The sequence below is a fragment of the Phascolarctos cinereus genome, unplaced genomic scaffold (genome assembly GCF_003287225.1).
Source record: "Phascolarctos cinereus isolate Bilbo 61053 unplaced genomic scaffold, phaCin_HiC Scaffold_4;HRSCAF=312, whole genome shotgun sequence".
Taxonomy (NCBI): Eukaryota; Metazoa; Chordata; class Mammalia; order Diprotodontia; family Phascolarctidae; genus Phascolarctos; species Phascolarctos cinereus.
Window position 1 is genome coordinate 185,820,277 of NW_027555847.1, and position 22,101 is coordinate 185,842,377.

The 22,101-nt window shown below is 36.4% G+C and overlaps 2 protein-coding genes across 7 annotated transcripts in view; one reads left to right on the forward strand and one right to left on the reverse strand.

The window, feature by feature from the left end:
* DCP2 (decapping mRNA 2) overlaps nucleotides 1–8,788 on the forward strand; it is an 81,897-nt gene extending 73,109 nt beyond the window's left edge. For all 6 annotated transcript variants that reach the window (XM_078152824.1, XM_078152825.1, XM_020980076.2 and 3 more), the window contains one exon: nucleotides 826–8,788. In XM_078152824.1, coding sequence (XP_078008950.1) covers nucleotides 826–989 — 164 coding nt within the window. In that variant the 3' untranslated portion in view covers nucleotides 990–8,788. The remainder of the gene's footprint in view (nucleotides 1–825) is intronic.
* A 1,693-nt stretch (nucleotides 8,789–10,481) lies between these two features.
* The window catches only part of MCC (MCC regulator of Wnt signaling pathway), a 113,841-nt gene continuing 102,221 nt past the window's right edge, over nucleotides 10,482–22,101 (reverse strand). Inside the window, exons 16-17 of the mRNA XM_020980072.1 lie at nucleotides 18,195–18,317; nucleotides 10,482–16,679 (exon numbers count right to left, since the gene is read on the reverse strand). Coding sequence (XP_020835731.1) covers nucleotides 16,499–16,679; nucleotides 18,195–18,317 — 304 coding nt within the window. The 3' untranslated portion in view covers nucleotides 10,482–16,498. The remainder of the gene's footprint in view (nucleotides 16,680–18,194; nucleotides 18,318–22,101) is intronic.

Genomic DNA, 22,101 nt, shown 5'->3' on the forward strand with positions numbered 1-22,101 from the left:
TAGTCTGTCCTGGAATTCCCTTCCTTCAGATGTTCACCTGTTGACTTATTTTACTTCAAGGTTCAGCTCCTCCATGAAGCTTCCTCTAATTGTCCCAGCTAAAATGACCTCTTTAGATTTTATTGACATTTTCTTTGAATCTCTGCTTTGCTCTCATCATATTCTTCTTTGTATCATATTTATTTTTGTACATGCCTTATTCTGTAATATGTAGAGTGTAGACACCTTAAGGGTAGGATGATTTTCATTTTTATAGCATCTTAGCACCTAGCATAATGCTTTGCACATAGTTAATGCTTAGTAAAAATTTATTAGACTAAAACAAAAGCCTGGTAACATAAGGCAATTGCTACTACTACTACTACTACTACTACTACTACTACTACTACTACTACTACTACTACTACTACTACCACCACTACTACTACCACTACTACTGCTACCATCGTCACCAGCACCATTTTAGCCACATAATTGTAATATTGCCCATTTTTGTACACTGTTTCATCCCAGGATTCATGTCTCTGACAAGAAGCTCTAATTGTATGGATACAAAATTAGAATTGTGAAGCAGTAAACCATCAGTACTTGGGAAGTACAGAGGGCTTCAGAATAGAGACCTAACTTGAAGTCTAGGAATGTTCAAAGACTTCATGAAAATTGGATGAAACAACACATTGGAAAGTAGCAAATTGTAGAAAGAAGTGGCACATTTAAGTGACTAGTTAAGATACTTTAATATATTAATTTTCTTATAAGTTGTCGAAAAATGCCTCTAGGATGCAGTATGTTTTTAATAGTTGCTTTATTTTGTTTCTTAAACAGATGCAGTGTATGATTTTTCTTTCTCCGGTGAAGACCAGCTACTAGACCAGGTGGAGGGGCATTCTGTAGCGTGTAATGGACACTGCAAGTTCATGTTTTCATCAAGAGCTTTTTTGAGCTTCAAGTTTGACCACAATGCCATAATGAAGAACTTTGACCTTTGAGAGAAACAAAGAGATCTGTTGCCATTGAATGCTTGTCTCATTAAGCCTTACCTTTCTCAGGTGACCAAAAAAATACAGGGAGGCAATGGTGTTCCTGAAGAGATTATTCTCTTTGCAGAAGAATGGTGTAAAAATTACTTGCATTGTAAGTGCAGTAAGGCTTTTATCCATAAACTTACCTTTTCAGTGTTCAGCTCTCTAGCTCAGCATTGTGCTTTAGAGGGCATTCTTTCTGTGTGACTGAGTAGTTTTGTGTTCTGGGTTAAGAAATAGCATCAATATTTTACTCACATCTTAGAAAAGTTTTATGCATAGGCAGATGGCAGAATTGGAAAGGGAATACCCTCTTTTCTTTTTGGGGGGGATTAGATTGTGCTTAGTGATTACTGGTCTCTGGTCATGATTGGTAAAGCGATATCAAATTCAAGATCTCATCATCTGCTTTGGGGATATTTCATAAAACTTTTCTGCCTCCAAGTGCTTGGGTTGTTGAAAGCCTTAAAAAGGGTTTGTGTTGAAACATTATTGGAGTCTGATATCTATGCTTATAATGAACTCCTGACTCCTTTTTCTCAAATCTTTGTAATGCCATAGTTTGCACTTCTTTGAGATTTTATACTTAGAAAATATAAGTTGCAGAGTTCAGTCCAACTTTCTCTTTCTGTAAAGACAAATGATCTCCTTTTTCTCAAATCTTTGTAATGCCATAGTTTGCACTTCTTTAAGATTTTATACTTAGAAAATATAAGTTGCAGAGTTCAGTCCAGCTTTCTCTTTCTGTAAAGACAAATGATCTTTACAAAAGAGTAACTGAATTCGTGAAGGGTAGTAGAGCTAAAGAAGACTTAACTTCTATACTGCATGTAGCTGAGCCTTGTGAGGCTTGTGCAGTGAAAGTTGAAGGCCTTGGCACAGGTGCTGCTTTTGTCTCATCCTCATCTTAACTCTAACTTTTTATTCTAGTATTCCCTTTAGTTTTTTCTTTGCTATGATTTTTTTTCTAAAAGTTAATATGTATATGTACAAAACCAATATTATTGAATTTTATGTAAGTATTACATCTCAGGGTGGCTGTATGGAAATTGGCATTCCATTTTCTAATGGTAGTAAGTGTGCTCTAGAGTTATAAAATTAGGCATACTACAGCCCCTGAATAATAGAGGAGAGAGAGCATCTGTTTCACTTTGACTATATGTTTGATTAGGAAATAAAAAACTAATATTTTGTAATTTCATCTCATTCTTTTAGGAATATCTTGTCATTTCAGGATTATTGAATCACATCTAAGTACATAATACGCATTTTTATTGAATATTTGGCTTTAATTGAGGACAATCACCAGGGATGAAGGTGCTTTACTATTTTGTGTCTGACCTCAAATATGGCTTTTGTGTAAGAGGGTTGAAGGGAGGGGAGGGAATGATGGGGTGTATGAGTACACGTGTTCATTCGTGTCCTTGTATCGTTTTTAAAAACATTTTATATGTGGTATCCACAATCCCTACTGCCAAATCTTATCATAGGCACCCTTCATTCTGTATACCTAGACCATTTAAAAGGAATTCTCTTTAACTAGGTAGAGCTTAAGATAGGAGCTATTTCAGTAATCATGCATTGGCAATTAAATGGGAAATTTGTATTTATTGAGGAAAGTTTTTGACCTATTTGGTACTAGGCAGGTAGACATTCATTAGCATTAGTATATCTAGTATTAAGTCATCTACATGTCTGTATCTTTTAATGTGACAAACTTGTGAACTTCCACTTTGATAACTAGTTTTATTTTTTTTATGCTTTAGATGATGTGTTTGGAAACCTTTTCTGTAATTTTCTTAGAAATATTGCTTCTTTGCTTTGGTCTTCATGAGCCATATCACATAGTTAGTTATGTATGAGCAATAAGAGAATGAAATCTTGGTTTGCCCAGAAGACAAATCATTTTCGTGTTTTTCATTGTCCTTCAGAAGCCGTTTTGATTTTAAAAGTTTTTTAATGCCTTGGTCAGTTATTCCTGGTGCCAGTAATTGGATTTCCCCAATCACAATATTAAGGCAAAACAGATCAACAATTACCAGAAATGGATCCTCCTTTATTCACAGAGTTAGTAAACCTCTAATACCATAGTTTTAATTCCAGTTAAGTAGTATTGCTTTTGTGCTACTTTGTTTTAATGTATCATGGAACATAATAAAGGTGGTATAATTAGAGTGGGATTATGTTCATTTTAGTCTTGTAGCTTTCACTAGACAGTTTGGGATTAAACATATGTAAATTAAAACTATGAGTTGAAGCTTAGCTGAAGTGAAATAACTATGCAGAATGTGTCTGAGCTGGGTATACACCAGACAGCACTTTCCCTACTTCCTTGCACTCTAAGTTTACCAGTTTTTCAGAGATGAGAATACCCTGGGAAAGGCCAAACTTAGCACAGAAACTGTATTCTACCTTGATTTGGAGGAAAATCCAGTAAGTGACTTCTTTGCAGTGTGTTGCATTTCAGGAAGTTAGTTGAAAAATGCTCAGTTGTTGGCTTCATTTTTTAAAATGCCTCTGTGAGAGGACTTCTCTTAGTTCACTTTTTGAATGTTAAATAAAGTCAGCCTTATGTGTTCTGAGATACAGTGCACTGAGAATATTTTGCATTTTTAAAAAATTGTTTTGTAGGTGCTTTTAATGTGTAACTTTTATGATTTGAAGATGCTAGATGAAGTATTTTATATTTAACCAGCAGTTTCCAAAAGGCAGAAGTACCATTTACATGCTTTTCTACAAGTCTATGTGAAGACATAGCAGCTGAGTGATTTCTCAAATGATGACACATTTCTGTGAGAGATGGGCATTTGAACAGGTGTGAGTGTCTAATAGAACTAACTGTGAATAGGTGGGTCCCTTGAGAGTTTGAAGTTTCTGAAAACTAAGGGAATTGAATTTTTAAAAAAATTTAAATACTTGCGCTTTCTTCTGTATTAACAAATGAATTATGATCACTTCCTTATCTAAGCCTTTGCAAATAAAGGCTTTTATTTTTCTAGTAAATAACAACAGATAAGTAGTTGATTTCAAATTATGAGAATCTGTAGCAGAAGTCATACTATTTGACAGCATTGGTAGAGCATTTTAAAAAAAGATTTCAGCAATTTATAAGTTTGAATATAGGTACCTGCAATCACTTAAGATTAATGAGTCCTATTTAATTCAGTATATTGTGGTTTGAACAGTTTCTTGAAGAGTCCTAGGCTTCAATGTAGTATATGCTAAAAACATTTTATCTTCTCCTTCTCTCCCTTGCCTTCCAATAAACAGACCCAACTCAATCCCAGACTAACTAGCTTCATTATTGTTAATAAGTACTGCTTACTTAGCTTTTATATTATCACTATATAGTATGAATTTGAATTTGGAAAGTATGGCTGGCAGCTATCATGGGTTTAAATGTGTAAGGTGGGAAGGCCTGACTTGATAGACTAGGTTTTGTAGAAGAAATAGGTTGCTTTAGGGCATTAAGAAAGGAATTTCAGGAGGCACATTTATTTTTATAGCCATTATGGTGGGTACCTCCACAATGGGAAGCATTAGTGCCTATAAGTCCCTTTTAAAGCTAGATGATAGTTTATTCCCCCTTTAAGTACTAGCCCAGTAAATGTAATGGTAAAACATATGGCCAATACCCAGGTTTCTTCAGCTCTGAATAAAATTAATTACTGTTAACTATGGTTGCCATGTAATTCAGTCTCCAAGTGAATCCAGTGGAAGGTAACTTTTTTTTCTTTTAAAGACCATCACAGTGTTTGGGACTTAGTTCTTTTCTGTGCTGTTATTAGACCATTTGAGCCACACTGAAATACTAGAATTAAAATTAAGGTGAGCTTTTAATTATTGTGTTATCCTTCATAAAGGAAAATGATGATGGGTGCTTTGAGTTATTTTTATAGTGATAGTAATGGATTTGTGCCGAACTCTCTACTCCCTTTCATTCATTTTCCCTTTCAACATGTGGCATTTGTGAAATAACAGCCTGTAGGATTCCTATTTGTGATCTTGATTTTAGTCATAGCTTTTGTAACAGTGAAAGCCACATTTAGTCTTTTAATATGCTGCTGTTTTTTGTGTCTAACATGCCATATCCACTCTGTTGGACACATTTAGAGTTGTTTTTCTGGTGGTGGTGATTCCTTTGTACTAATGTGCTCACAAACACTATATTCCCCTTTGGAATCAATTTTATGATTTTTAAGAAATGATTAAAGGGTTAGAAGTGTTGTTAGTGGGCACTGAGTAGGGCAAAGCTACCTGGCCCACATGGGAATTCAGCTTATCCTGGCTTCACTCGAGTTGGTTGGAATTTTATAATCTATATAAACATGAGTAAGAAAATATTGGGATAATGTTGAGACTTACCTCTAAAAGTCAACACTTGTAGCAGTTACATTGCAAGGTCCTTACTCTGCACATCACAAAGAGAAGCTTCTAGAATTAAGAAAATGACTAGGGATTAAAGGATACGCTGCTTTCTTATATCTTTTACGGTTAGCTCAGTGGTTGAGCCTCTAATTTAGGTAGCATTGTGGAAAAAAAAATATATGTAAGGCTGGCTGGTGGGGAAAAGTATTTTAACAGCTGATAGCACCTTAGGTTACTTTGTTCTGTGGGAGAATTAAGCCTTGAATGTATATACATATAGTTTTTTTTTAAGGTGGGTAGAGGTAAAAGGAGCTCAGGAGAAGGTTCTTATGTTATTTTGATAAACCACTTGTTCAGTGGCAAGGAACAGGTGAGGGAACACTGTTTCCCAGTCATTTGTTTGTGGACCTGCGATACCACCTCCACCTTTAGATTAAATAAACATAGTATTGATCATTCTCCTGGAAGAACAAGATGGAAGCCACAAATTTCTAGCCATAAGGATTAATGGATCCTTTTAAATTCAGTATGTTGTGATTTGAAGTCTCTAGAAGAGCTTTAGTGTAAGTGTACATTAAGAACATTTTATCATCTTCCTTCTTCACTCTCATCCCCTAACCCCAACAAACAAAATACAACACAAATCAAACTTGAGTGGTATAGAGAAGCGGGTTGTGGAATGTTGTATTATCTTTTCTTCTCCATAACATTCTCTTCACTTTAGTCTTCTCTTCATGTGTTTGTAGCATACCTGCAGGGAATTAACCACTCCACCTTGCGCGAAATGTACTCATGTATATCCCTTACAAGGAGGAAAGACCTGTTGGCCTCTGAAAGCAGGTAGTTTGGTGGAGAAGTCACCCTGCACTATTGAGTGTTGCAAAGCACATGGAGATCAAACTGGTTTATTTGGGGGGTGTACTAGTGGGGGAAATCTCAAAATTTCGAGGTGGGCAGCCTAATTCTCTTTCCCAGTGGTCAGATCCTTGGCTATATTTTGTGTATCCAGAACTGAAAAATGTTAAAATCTCTTCTTTTCAGAAAATCTAGGTAACATTTCCCAAATTCTGGGGTAGTATATTTATAGTATAGAAGAATTTAATATTTTATTAAATTTTTTTTAAGCATTGTACATATTAGGCTCTAAAGGCTCTAACAACAGTAAACTACAGTGTAAAAACTCAGTGCACACCTGTCTACACTGCTATTCATTCCTTATGCTTGGAAAAAGCAGGTGTCAAACTTGCTGAATAATGGATCATACTCTTCTAGTAGTGTCAAACTTGCTGAATAATGGATCATACTCTTCTAGTAGCACCCAACTTTTATGGTGCTTACACAGAATTCAATGACAGAGAGCAGTATCAGGGTTCATACGTGAAAATGAAATTTAGAAAACTAACTACTGCCAAATTTGGTCTCTTTGTGTATGACACTTTTAGAGCATGTGAATAGCAGCTGGTATTTATCTATACAGTTCATGTACTGTCTATATGCACTGATGGGAAAACCACAAAAGACATGCTTATAGTTCCTTTTTGTGCATTCTGCTACTGCTTAAGCATGTTGTGGTTTTGATGAGCCCACTGAAAACAATATACTGTTGCCTCTCTAGCATTTATTTTATGCTTATCATCTGTATCATGAAAAAATAAGCCTCTTATTGCATACATGTTCAGAGAACAGAGTTTTGCATTTAATGTTTTGCTGACATTTAGATTAAAATCCGGAAGAAAACAAATAAGAGGGACCTCTGTGTGCCAGCTCTCCAAAACTGTGAAAGTCTTTTTAAAATATATATATATTTTAATGCCATATTTGTTTGACTCAAAGAATAGTAACTAATAATGGAAGGAAAATGTGCAAAAAAAAAATTAGACTATGTGATTCTGTTGTAAAGGATATAGTTTATAAGTTTAAGAAAACTGATGTCAGTTTTATGAAGTGTAGGCTCAGTCTGGATCCCACCTATAAAACGTAACAAGGAGTACCACCATTCAAGCATCTATGAAATGCAAATAGAACTTTTACTTCATCACTAAAGATAAATAAAGGTAAGCTGGTCTTAAAACCAATCAAAGGTTACTTAAATGGAACCCTAATTAATTTTTTTCTGTTCTCTTATTTTTAGACATTGGGATAAATCATTTTTGAAGGGGGCAAATGAAGATCTTTTATGATCAGTGGAAGTTCTTTTCATCTCTAAAACAAACTAAAGTTGCAGGTTTAGTTTAGAGGGAGAAATTAATAAAATTGGAATGCTGTGGCAATGTGGTAACCTATTCATGGAAAAACAATTTTTTTTCTCTATTCCCCAAGAATATGAGAATAGATCAGTCTGCATTTTTTTTAAAAAGGGGCTCCTGTAGTTTTAGAAAATTGAAAGTGTTGAAGTTGAACTGTGTTCAATGAAACATTTCGTTTAGAAACCTATAAATGACAACAGAAAGAAAATGTATCTAGTGATTAAACAGTTAATAAATGGAGTCTCACTAGTAAGCATATATACAATCAACAGGGAAGTAAACTGGATCTTTTAAAGGAAGAGTAAGGCAAGTTTATAAACTTCATTCTTTTCCAATAACAATTTGGCTTATACTAAATTATTTTGCATTTATTTTCTAATTAAATTGTATCAGTGGGTTTTTTGTTTTGTTTTTGTTTTTTTACCACTTTTTAGGTGAGATCTTTGGAGGAGGGGTATATGAAACAGAATATTTAAATGACTCTCTCTAGAACAGTAATCAAATTCTTCTATATGATTTTTTTTTGTTACTAGAGGTATATTGACCCACCAACACACAGACACCAGAAAAGGAACTAGTGAAACCAGTCAGTTTCAACTTAGAGAGAGGCTGAGTACTGACTGGAAAGTTTTGTTGTTACATTTAATCCTTATAAGTGATTAAGCCAAGATCTTATGATTGAATTGTACCTGTGAGGTTTCTCATTTACCTAAATCTTAATGAAATTTGGTTGCTCTGTGGGAAAGAGACTCATTGTTGCTTAAATGTATTGAGTAGAAATCTCTCAAAGATTTGTAAGGAATCGTGTTAATGAAACAAGGATATTTAACAATATGAGATTTATTAGAGTCCTAAAAACTACTCCATACCATTCATCTCAACAAATTTAGCAAAAGCATGTATTAAATTAGTGTATCCTGATTATTTCCTAAGTGTTTTCTTATGTAAATAGCACCAATTCAGAATTAAAACATATTTTCCTATTTTGTTTAATGTTTAGTCATGGATTTTTTTTATTTTAAAACATTTTTTACTGCTGAGTATTCAAGTATTACTTTTTTTCTGTATAATCATTACTGTGTTAACTTGGAAAGAACGGATTACTGTTTGCAGCATGATACATTAATAAAGTTTTTAGCTTTGGCAATTTGATACTTTGATGTTTTCTTCTTTTACTAACCTGTTTCAAAGGCCAGAGGAACCATTACATGTGCTAGAAGCTAGATGAAAGTTTGCTATGTAAGATTTTAACTGTCCATCACTTAATGGGAAGCTACTCATTAATTTTTTAAATTTATTATTTATTTTAAACATTCTTTTCTTTTTAAATTTTGAGTTTCAACTTCTTTCCTTCCCTTCTACTCTTCTCCCTACCCACTGAGAAGACAAGCAATATGATATCAATTGTGCATGCACTCAGTTTTCTATGACAGGACCCTTGAAACAGATATGTTTTGTTAAGTGAAATTAGGGTCTATCCATGTAGTGTGTGAGGGAAAATCTTGATATGTTTTAGTATTTGCCAGCTCTGTGTTATTACCCATGTAACTAATAATCCAGAAGTGGGATGGCACTGTATTGGAAGCAAATGGGTTGCCCTTCCTTGAAGCTATTTGAGCAGAGGTGGAATGACCACCATAAATAGTGTGCTGTAATGGGGATTCTTTTTCTGTTATGGTTTGGAGCAGGTGTCTACTGAGTTCCTAATTGAAATTCTCCAATATTATTAAGAATTGCAATTGCTAAGATGCAACATTTTTAGTGAAAAGAATCTTTAAGCAAGTGAGTGAAAGAGCAGTTGCCTAAATTGAGGCATTGTGTTCAGAGGTCACTTTGTAAAAAGAGGCAGAACAAGGCCACGTATAAACATTCCACAGAGTTGTTGTGCCTAGTTGTTCCTTTCACAGTTTTCATGGTGTACTTCTTTGGAGCTGGGAGAGAAGAGCCCTTTACTTCCTTTGCAACCTCAGTTTCTCCTATGCAGACAGCAAAAACTTTATTCCTTTCTGATTTTTGAGGCAACACAAGTCCTGCAGAACTGAGACTGTGTCATAGCCGTTGTGTGTCCAGCGCTGGTTAAATACAAAAGTACTGAGAAAACATAAAAATTACATTGAGGAGCTTATTTTTCCTATTTGTGAGCTGCTAGCTGGTCATGGACCTGACACTTAGAATTTTGTGAGGCATGTAAATTAACATAATTCCTCAAGATGTTCAGAGAAACACTGGCAAGTATAAATCTCACTTCAAAAAAAAAACACAAAACAAATTTGTCATCAAAGGCAGCTTGATTTGGACATTGGAAAGATTAATGGATAACATTTAGAAGATAATTATTTGGTCCTTGTAATACTGCATTGATAGTGTAATATCTTTTCTCTAAATGCACTTTGTACAGTTCTCATTATGAGAAGCTCGGCCAGTGTTTGCACGTTCTCTGTGGTCCAATGGATAACATGTAGGTAAGTCTTCCTTCCCTAATAATTTCCAGTTATGAAAGGCTGTACTGACTTCCCTGTTTCCATGGCAAAGAAAAATAAGTTTTATAGCCATTGGTTTCCTACTTCTGTCAAATTCCAATAAAACAAGAGTAATATTTTGCTTGGCAGGAGTTAGATGTTCTATATGTGCTACAAAATATTGTTCTTGTTTTGATATATATTGTACGCTTGTCCTCTAGTGAGAGCATTCCTTTTACAACTAATGCTGGTATTTGACATTAGTGTGTAAAACATACCACATTGATTAAATTGTCTACAACTTTTGATTTTACTTTCCTAGGATCTGTTCTTCAATTATGTATACCTAAATTGTTTTAGACAGAATGAATATTTGACAAATCACATCATGGCATTAGAAATATTTATTCAGAATATAAGAACATTTGTAAAATAAGTATTATAAATGTCTCTGTATAAATAAATGCAGATTGGTTTTTTTTTTACAATTCTATATTAACACAATAGCTATTATACAGCAGCTAAAACTAAAGGTAACTGGAAACACTTAAAACATACAGGTGAAGAATCAAAAATTACAAGGTATAGTACAGTGTAAAGTGACAACTTGTAAATGAAACACTTAATACAACTGAACAATACTGACAAATCCAAACAGTCACATGTGCTTTAATCATAGACAATACATTCAAGCTGGTGTAAATTTTCTAACAATTCTAATTTGAGTGATATAAAAGTAGAACATTTTTAAAAAAAAAATAACAGGAAAACTAAGCTTTCATGCAAAGCAAATAAGATACAAACATTTTAAAGTTTTATTAGGAATAGATAAGTGAATTAGTTTTATTGACTGTATTAGTAAGATTGATAAGAGGTTTTGCTTTGTGAGTCACAGTGAAAATTAAATGAATTTTATATATTCCAGCTAACAGCACATATTACAACCAGTTGCTGCCACTGTAGCAACTCTAGATTTGTCTACATGCACTCCAGTTAATACTCAGAGGAGTTACAGACCTATAGCTTATTCTGTTCTGCTGAGCTGCTATTTTAAGATGACTGGGTTATTCATGGTAACAAAGGCCCTTGTTAATGTTTGCCAAATGCATTAAGTTGTTTTCATTGGTAAGAGAATGGCACATCCCCAACTGATGGCCAAGTTTCATTACTTTACTTTCAGGTTATAAAATCTCTCTATTTCACAACCATTAACTTATATATATTTAATCCAGAGGGTCAGTTTACTTACTCAGCATACCTGCACGTAGGAGCATTTATTTTATATATGTATAAATGTTCCTAGACCCTGTAACAAAAGGGTGAATTTAACAAACAACACAAGGAAGTCTAAATAGTAGTTTTTCTAAAATTGTCAGTTAAATGTAGAGATTGATATTTGTGGTATTAAACATAAATAATTATAGAATAAAGTTGCTGTAAATTAATTTAAGGCTTAATATATAGGGAGAACACTTTACACTTTAAGTTGACTTGTCAGCATACAGGTGTACTTTAAGAAAAGAAATACTTTTAAAAGTAAGTCACCAGGTATACTTTTATAAAGACATTTTTGGCAATAAACACTTCTCTTTATTTCATAGCAAAAACCCCCCTAAACAATGGCTAACTCCTGGAATTATTAGATAATATTTGCAAATCTCAGCGTAAAGTGTCAGTCAGTTCCTTTCTTAATTGATGTGTGTAAATGAATTTTTTTTGTAGGTTCCACAGAGTAAAAAAAGGGAAAAAAAGGTTACTGTGTAAAGGAATCATCTTTTCCAGCATTGCTACCTGAGAAAATCATAAAAACATTATTTATGTGTCCCTGTGAAGTTTGAAAACTTTCACCTACCCAAAACATTCCCCCCTCCCTCCCTCCCTTAAGAAAAAGAATTAACTCGGTAATTAAGTAACTCTGTAAAAACAAAAGGTAACCCAGTTACTGTGGCAAGGATGAACCAGAAGGAATTTAGGAAGAATTATAAGACAATTTTTTTTATCCTTCAGGGAATTACTGTAAGTAAGGTATTGTAAAACAGCTCCTAGGATATGGGGCTACACTGAAGTATGCTTCCTAAAAAATATGTGGGACAATTTTTTTATTTAGGAAAAGCCGTTCACCTGGCTGCAGCCAGGAAAATCAGGATAGTTTCAAACAGTTCCAGGTTTGCTTGTTTTAAAAATATTTTCCGTATTCCCTTACAGCTTTGGAGAAAGGGGGACTCTAAATTGAGGTTGAGTTTCTTGGCTCTCACCAGAGAGTCCTTTTCACTAAGCTCTCTATAAGCCCAGGTTATGGACATACACAGGGTATGTGAAAGAAGAATTAAACCAGCATATTCAATTGGCCCCAAATTTGATGCAGAACAGATGAGTTAGTTAACTGGTATTATTGTCTACCACCAAACGTGCAGCAAAGAGCTAGAGTCTGGCACCTAACAATTTAGGCACATGAATACTGGTAAAAGATTTGTAAATACATACCTTTTTATGTAAATCTTTTGTTCCTTGAAAGGCTCTTTTATTAGAATACATGCCGCTTTAAGGGGACAGGAAGTATTAAAGGTTATTAAAATCTAGTATACTTAAGGTCTTAATAGTACATCAAAAACCAATCCAAGGGTATAGAATCAGACTCTTGTGTTGATCTATTCTTTACAGTTTTGTTTGTTTTTTCAAAGAGGACAAATAAAATTAGGCATCTCTTCTCTTAACCATTCCAGTTTCTATAAAAGGCTAGTCTAGGGAAAAAAACAATTACAGCTTGAGGATTATTAACTTTAGAGTCAAAGGAAAGATCTTTTCTTGATGTACTTTTTTGCCTCTGGGTTCCCAGGCAGCTAAGACTGGGGCTGGTCTGCAGTGATATAGTGAAATCCCTGGGCTGGTGTCTCCCCACCACACTCCCCTCCCTTTCAACACCCTCTTTACCCATCACTAGACAAGAATGAAAAAGGTATCTGACTATATTCAATGTCTCTAGCCCACGGAAACATTTGTTATAGCAATGCCCTAACAAAGTAAGAAATATGCTTCCCCACCTCACCCTGGTGAAAATAGTAAAGGAGGGGGCAGGGCAGCTTACTTTAAACATAAGGGGAATAAAATCAGGGAGGAAAAAAAAACCAAACCATGTATTTTATTTTGTTTTTGGAGGGTGAGGAGAGGCTCTAAAGTTTTATACACCTTGATAACAGTAAATTAGAACTATAATAATGACACAATGCTTATCTGACAGATATTAGTTTGGAACCTGGAAAAACAGAAATAAAGGATTCCTGGTCAAATAACTGTCACAAAATCCTATAACTGGAAGGTACCATAGACTTTTGTCACTATCCTATTGTTTATACCCTACCCAAACCAGAGATAATCAGTTAAAACATAATGTTATGCTTAATTTAAAAAAAATTAAAGTGGACCTAATTTATTATACAAGACTTTAGCACCAATTTTCATGAATATTTGGAATCAGTGTTTGAGTAAATGTAACCATGAAAGAGGCACCATGGCATGGGCAGGCTTTGAGGCAGGAAGAGGTGGGTTCCATTCCTGCCTCTGACACCTATTGGCTATGTCTGAATGTGGGCAAATAAGTCATCCTTTTCATGCCCCAGACACTGACTAAGATGCAGACAGAGGAGTTGCTGGTCTATATCAATGAAGCAACTTTTCACAGAACTGAAAGCACAAGTCTGGACCACTCCCCGAAATTAAAAAAATGAAAATAAAATAAAAAAATATATTTTAAATGAACTGTCAAAAGTTCTAGCTTTGGCTGGAGATTACTCTTTTCAAGTATTGGGAAAGAAAAATTATCCCTTTTGTGCCATACTTCCTTAGACAACTGTGAAAGCAACACTATTCCATTTTTCCCTGGAAGTTTCTCACCCAATATATTAAGTGGTATGTTTATAGTGTATATTTACAAAGGGGCAGTTAAAATGCTGGGCCTGATGTAAGTCAGGAAAACCTGAGTTCAAATCTAGCCTCAGACATTTTCTAACTATTTGATCTGGGTAATTAATATAATTTCTGTTTGCCTCAGTTTCCATCTACACAGCTATTGTGAGGATAAAATATTAATAAAGCACTTTGTAAAACTTTAAAGCACCATATGAATGCTAGCTATTATTATTAATAAGAATAGGAAGGGACTGTTAATGTTGGCTTGCATTACCGACTGAGTAATCAACTAGTAGTTTTTTGGGGGAACAGATGGCACAGTGTGGTCAATAACTTCAGTACTTTGTGATGTAGTAGAAAAAAGCAAGAGACATGTGTTTAAGGCCTGGCTTTGCTACTTACCTTAAGCAAGCCATTTTACTTGCATTTCCCCACAAAAATAAGACACTTGGCCCAGAGATCTCTGAGGTGCTTTCTAGCTCTGATAGTCTTGTGAGACTGAGGCTTCTAGTTCTTATTTTTGTAGAGAAACCAAGAGCTGGTCCCTCCCTGTTTTTGATCTTAGACACAAGCTCATGGGCACAGTTTCCCTTTAAATAAAACAAATACATTTCTTATTTTTATACATTTCCTATTTCCTGGAAGTTCCCTGAGGGCATAGGCTGTCTTGTTTCATTCTGTTCGGTCCCTAGCAGTTAGTATAATGCAGCCAAGTGAATATTTGTTCAATTGAACTCTTCCTCTATAGCTAGAATCCTCAACCTTTTTCATTCAGTATAAATCCTGTATTTTTTCATAGCAGGATGAACTACAGACCAATTTCAGCTTCTGCTCCCTACCTAATCATTCACTATTTACATGTACTTCAGTTTATACCGAGCTGTGATAGTACAAAAAACTTCATAAATAGCTTTGGATGGAATCTCATATGTTGCCATTACAGGATTAGCTATTGGCTAATTTGAGATTGGGCCTTTAAAAATCACTATATCCCAGACACAAGTTAAATTTGAAAATGTCAGTGAAGGAGAGCTAATCAGAAGAAATGAGATTAAGATGGTAGAAAGGTTAAGAATTCAAAACATTTATTAAGCATCTACTGTATGTGAGATGGGAGTAGAAAACTCTCAATAGTAAAAACAAAAAATAATTCCAAATTTAACCTAAGAGAAAACCTCCTAAGAAGTTTTGCAACCTAAAGGGATGCAACTGTGCATCCCTTTTAGCCTCATAATCTCTTCATCTGAGCCCTTCCTACCTGTTCTAGTCACTGTGTGCTAATCTCCACTTTCCCTGACTGAAGAGACCACAAGCCATGCTCTTGCTCACAAGTATAATGGGAAAATATGGAGAAAAGTGCCTTGGATTTGGGGATTCCACCTTCTATATCAAAAACTGCCTCCTTTAGCACAGCTTTGCCAAAATGTATTTAATCCAACACATACCCAGAGCTATGGGTATATATATTTAATGTTTTGGGAAAGTGCAGAGATGTCTTTTTTGAGGAATCCACAAAAATACAACATTTTGCTTACACTGTAGTGTCCAAGAGTAACCTACTTAATACATTTTTTTTTTTTGGTGGGAAGGAGGGGTGAGGTGAGAGTTCAAATCCCAAATTCACAAAGGCAGGTTTCACATAGGCCTCCCTTCTCAACTCCAGGGACTAGCAGGACAGATGTTAAATTTCTATTGTTTCCAGATTATATTGTTCCAGTAAAGGACCTGGCCTTGTTGTTTGTGACTGACACACATTCTGAATGACATGAGACATGTCGACAACTCTTTCTGCTTCAGAAATATGAAAGGCCACTTAGGTGAGACCCTCTGGAGTTGCAAAATAAATTTCAAATATGAAGGACAGCCAGAGAACTGCAGCCTTCATCTCAATAAGCACCACTTAGGCACCTGAGACCATAACATACACTTGCCCCATATTATGTCAGGACTTAACCTCTAGTTAGGTGGAAAGCTAAAGGAACTGGAGTTGCCAGGGGGAAAAAAAGTGGGCCCACTGCCTGGGCAAAAAAAGGGAAAACACTGAAATTACTGAAAACCAAATAACTCAGTTTATATAGTATCTCCAAGACTGCAAAAGGTATTTTTGTTTGTTTGTTTTTGCCGGTGGGTGGGGTGGGAGTGATGAGAGGGAAAGCTGAAAACCAATCTGTCAGAATCAATCATCTGTGAAGTATGTAGGCCAGGGTACCCTGAACATAAGAAACATGTTATTTATCATTGACAGTTTCTCCTTTGGACCTTGGTGTGAGGTGCATTCTCTTTAAGCACAGTACATATGTGGCCAACCACCATTGTCTCTTGGGAAGCTCTCCAAGAGGACCTGACAAGACCATGCCCTTGGGTAGAGGTCAACTTGACAGATACTGCCCCTACCTGCCAGCCTTCTTTTGGTACATCCCGGCAGGTACGTTTAACTCTCCTGGTCCTTCTTTCCAGATTAGCTTCTGTGGGCAGAATTTTGGTGCCTGAAAGTCTTTTAAAGTGAGGTCTCATTGGTGTGGGGCCTTGAGTTTTCTTCCTCCAGCAGAGCTATTCTCTGCTTGAGCATCCTCACTTGGGTTTCATGTCTCTCCACCATGGCCATCATCTGAGACTCCAGCTTCTTCAGTTTATTTTGGTGCTTCTTCTTTGCTTTCTCATATGCAGCCACCAGGTTACTATGGAGGAATGAAAAGAAGTTGGTATGAAGACCACCTAGCTAAAAGTGGCATTGGGTGAGGTAAGTTAGAAGTGAATAATTAGCCTAGGGCAACAGACCTGAAAGAAAGCAGGCCAGAGGGGCTAGGAAAGGGACTGGACCTGTGGTTTCATTGCTATAGGAAACTCTCCTCACCAATGCAGGTAGCAGCGTCCACTTCTGCAACTTAAAGTCTTAGAGGGCTACCTACAGCACTGAGAGGTTAAATGATTTGTTCAGAGTCACACAGGTAACGTGTAGCAGAGGCAGGATTTGAATAATGTCTTCCTGGCTCTGACACCAGCTTCTATCCACTAACCCTGCTTGTCCATCTGTAGGGCAGGTTAAAGAGAATCTAACTGAACTGCTCTAAAAGACCCATATCAAATCAGTATGGAAAAAAGAAACAATGATTAAAAATGACCAATTAAAAGTATATACAAAAATACATGGGTATCTACATTATCTATCCACAGAGATAATTCTCCATCTATGTCTTGATGCTCCCTATGAGCAACACAAGTTTGATCTTCCCTTACCAGATAATATTCAGAAATATGGCATGTGGATTTTTATAATTAAAATCCTATTCTCCATCATTCCATCATTTCAGATACTCCAGTAGTGGTGCAAGTGATACTAGCAATCTAAAGTGACAGAAGAGACCAAGACAGTTATGGAAAGATGAAAAGATGGCAAAATTAGAAATTGGGGGTGGGGGTGGGGGTGGGGTAGAGATAGAGCTACCTTTTTTTCTCCCCCCTTAATGATTCATAGTAGGCTGCTCCAGGAAAACATAGATGGAAACAAAAGATTGTTCCCAGAAAAGTTATAGTTGGTTCACTTAACAAAACAGGCTCACTCCTGGTCTGGAAGGAGATAGGATCTAATATCCATATTATGGATCTAGTGACAGAAAGGACCTTAGAGGTCATTTAGTCATTTTACAGATGAGTAAACAGGCCACAGAGGTGAAATGATTTGCCCAAAGTCACAGAAGGTAGTAAGTAGCAGGGCTGGGATTGAAACTCAGTCCTTCTGGTTTCCATGTTTGGTTTTCCTTCTACCATACCCTGCCTCCTAGGATTTGTACACAAGTTATCCTTTTTTTTTTTTTTACTGTAAAACTGAAAGCGGTTCTTGAATGTAGACCACTTAGATAGACACTGAATGTAGACCACTTAGATAGACACTAAAGGCTACAAAACATGGAATGAGCATTCTGGGTCCAACCTCACCTTTGGAACATTTGCTATCAGCTAACCCCTGAGGGTAAAAAGGCATAGAAAACCCCTTCAAAGGAAGAGGCATGTCCATGTGAGTGGAGGGTCTAGATCTTGGAGCAGCATCTACTAAACCAGCCTCCTGGGATAAGACAATGTTTTATATGATTTCATACAATACTTTATATATTGACCTAAGTGAAAATACAGGAAGGAGTACACTCGGCAGCCTGCAAGATAGGAAATTAAACTGAGGTTTTGTGAGTTTTTACCTGTTAGCTCTTTTCAGATCATTAACAAACTCAGCAGACTGCTGGTGTCGGATTTCACTGCTCTTCGTCAGTCTTTCCAAGGCGCTCACCAGCTCCTGCACTCTGGCTTTCAGTTTCTTCTCCCTGTGTCAGAGGAAGAGGTATTAAGGCACCTGATGATGGTGAGTGTGATTACTATACGAGCATCAGAAGCACAGACTAAGGTAGGGGATACAGTTCACCTGTGAGGGCATGTAATAATGATGTCCCCTCCTCCCCAGAATATTTTCATGCTTTACTACCTGTTTCTATTTCAGACAAGAGTCACAGAAATGAGCAGGAATAACAGTGGCTTTGGCTTAGGCAAACAAGGCACGCCTGTTTGTTAGGCATCTCCCATGAAACTACACGATAGGCTCTCCTGGTTATTGGCCCAGCTGACTGTATAATGAAAAGAAGACTCAACAGTGTTTTGAGAATCACCAGAAAGGGCAAGATGGTCTACACCAGAAATGTAGTTCATCTTCTAGAGACTGAATCTATTTTTACCCAGTAATTACTAAAAAGGGAAGGCCAACTAATCTCCACTGTCAGCTCTGCACTAAACCTAGTTTATGGGAAATAACAGATGTGGCATTAGTCTCCAAAAGAGAGGAATATGGAACAACTGTGGATGTCACGTGCAAAAGGGAAAAGAGATGGCAAAAACAGGTTTGCAAAGTGCTTTCCACACATTTTATATGCTCCTTACAGCAACTTTGTGAATTAAATATCAGAGGTATTATTCTCATTTTTATAGATAAGGAAGCCAAGGCTCAAAGAGGTTAAATTACTTGCTCGTGCTAATACATGTGGTAGTTGCAAGATTCAACACTGGCACTTCCCAGCAAACTACCACCACAGTCTATCTCCTTTTTCCTCATGTTGACCCCTTGTTGAACCAGCTCAACTCTGCGCTGTCCTCCTCTCTTGAATCCCTAACCTCTTTCTCATTTCACTGGTTACGCCTAGGCAAGCCTCAGCCTTGGATCACTCCCACAATTTGTCACCTTCGCTCCTACACATGTGCTGCTAAACCAAGTTGGAGAAAATCACACAACTGTTCTGACTTGGTCCACTGCAAATTTATGTTACAGGACCCTAACTAGGCCCTCACTGCTTCAAGGCATTCTTTCCACAGTGACTCTTTCAAACTTTTTCATTCTTTCTCAAACCTCCGATACAGGCAACTAGGAAGTGCAATGGATAGAGTGCTGGGCCTGGAATCAACAAGACTCATCTTCCTGAATTCAAATTTGGCTCAAGACACTCACTAGCTGCGTGATCCTGGACGAGTCACTTAACTCTGTTTGCCTTAGTTTACTCATCTGTAAAATAAACTAGAGAAGGAAATGACAAACCACTCCAGTATCTTTGCTAAGGTTTTCTTAGCAAAGATGGGGTCACAAAGAGTTGAATAAAACTAAAAATAACATAGTGATGTTATTTTGAGCATGAAGGACAACAGCATCTTTGAATTAAATATCACTTTGTATGAGCTAATCCAATTTTAAGTGGTTAAACTGGAGGGTTAGCCTCTGATCCCCCTAAAATAAAGGGAATACAGCTTCAGGAGGCTTGAGCTTATGACAGAGGAAAGAGATCTCTTCAACACTTTAAGAGTGCTGGAGAATTTTGTAACAGGTCTGGCCCTGAGAGAATGAGACTATATGAAACAGTTACAAAAGGAAAGAGATTATAGTTTGTAAATGAGGAATCAGTAAATCTGAATTTAAAATTTTTTAATTTTTAATTTTAATTTTAAATTTTAAAAAATTAGTAAATTCAATTCCTGGGAAAATTTCAGAATAGATCATCAGAGAGATAATGAATGTCTATAAAAGAAAAGGTTATTATAAAGAGCCAGCATAACTTCACCAAGATTGAAGTAGCAGGTACAGGCTTGATGATGACAGTGATAGTGCTTTATTTATATAGAGGTTTAAAGTTTGCAAAGTGCTTTACAAATATTATCTCATATTGTCCTTACAACAACCCTTGAGATAGGTGTTACTATCTACCTGTCTACTTTACATACTAACATGTTAAAGGACATTTCCAGGGTGAATCAATTATGTAACCCTTTGCTCTTGGAATTAAATCTGCTCTGGGAAGCTCATCAGAACCATCTCGAAACTTTGCAGTCTGCCCTGATAACTTCAAGTGATGAGGGTACGAGGCTTGGCTTGGGGACAAATAATATAAAAATACTAGTAAAAATCCTTATACATACATTAGGAATCTCCTAATGGCTTCTCAGATTTGACAAGATCCCATCTCATGGAAAGCAACTCCATCAGGTTCTACTGTGTATATCTTATGGGATTGGGGGAGACCAAGGAGTCTGCACAACAGCCAGCTACTGAAACACAGTGCTATTTAATGCAGTACAGATGACAGAATTATAGATGAAAAGCCAGAAGGGACCTCAGTCACCATCTAGTCAAACCCATTAATTTTACAGATGAGTATACTGAAGCCCCATGATGCTAAATAAATTGCCTAAGGTCACAAAGGCAGTAAATAGCAGAGGAAAGATTTGAACCCAGGTCTTCTGACTCCAAAGGAAGTGCTATATTTTTTTGTATTCTGCTGCCTCCTTATCAATTACGTAAATGCCATGCTTATCAAATTCACATATGACACAAAGCTGGGAGGAATAGCTAACACACTGGATGACATGTTACCTTGATAGACTTTACAGTATGAGAGCTAAATCTAATGAGATGAAAATTCAGTAGAGAAAAACTAAACTCTTATTGGGTTCAAAAAGTCAACATTACACATACAAGATGGGGGCAGAAGGAAGCTTAATTAGATAGTTTGAAAAAGATCTGGGGATTTTAGTGGACTGAAATCTCAAAGGAAGCAGCAGTGGGATGGGCCAAGGCAAAAAAGGTAATGCAGTCTGGGGCTGCGTTAAGAGAGTCGTGTTGTAGTTCCCAAGATGTCTTAGAGAACATTTGGAATACTGTATCCAGGTCTAGATGCAAGTTTAGGAAAGTTGTGGATAAGCTGGAGAACATCCAGACAACACTCAGAATTGTGAAAGGTCTTGAGTCCATGCCATACGAAGACTAGATGTTTAGCTCGGGGGAAAAAAAAATTAAAGAGGGTGGAACGTGATGCTGTCTCTTTGAACAAAGATTGGACTTATCTGGCCACGGAAATAAGGAATAGTGAGTGGAGGTTGCAAAGAGACAAATTTAGGCTTTATGTCAGGGGGAAAAAAAATCTTAAATAATACAGCTGTGCAGAAGTAGAAGGAGCTTCCTTAGTAACCATCTGTTGCAAACCATAACTAAAAAGAATCCTTAATCTTGTGATATGAGATGTCATAGATGGCTGCTGAGTTTTCTTCTAACTCGCCTAACAAACAACATGCCCATGATCACACATATAACAAGTTCCAAGTTGGGTTCTGAATGCCAATTTCCTGCTAAGTATAGCACCCATTCCACTATGCCACAATGCCTCAAAGTTTACAAAGCAGTTTCTTCATTACAGTTCTATGATGTATTATTATTCCTGTTTTGGAGATAAGGAAAGTGACAGAGGCTTGGAGAAATGACTAGCAGTAGGATCCTATGTAAGTTAAGAGTCAGAGCCAGGAGCTGAACTTAAATATCCTGGTTATGACGAGGTGTCATTTTTCTATATTACAAAAAATTTGTAGATGACAGCACAATTTGATGATTGTTTTATTATCATGCTAGGATTGATATTTTTTGGTGGCATACTGTGGTTTGTCACAGGGTACTTCTCAGAGCCTTGGGTTCCTCACTGTGCCAGATATATCTTCTGGCTACAAAATGGGGCTTATTCATAACAAAGAGAGGACAAGCAGTCTTTTTGGGAGCACAGTGCAGAAGAATCTGTTGGCTGTGCA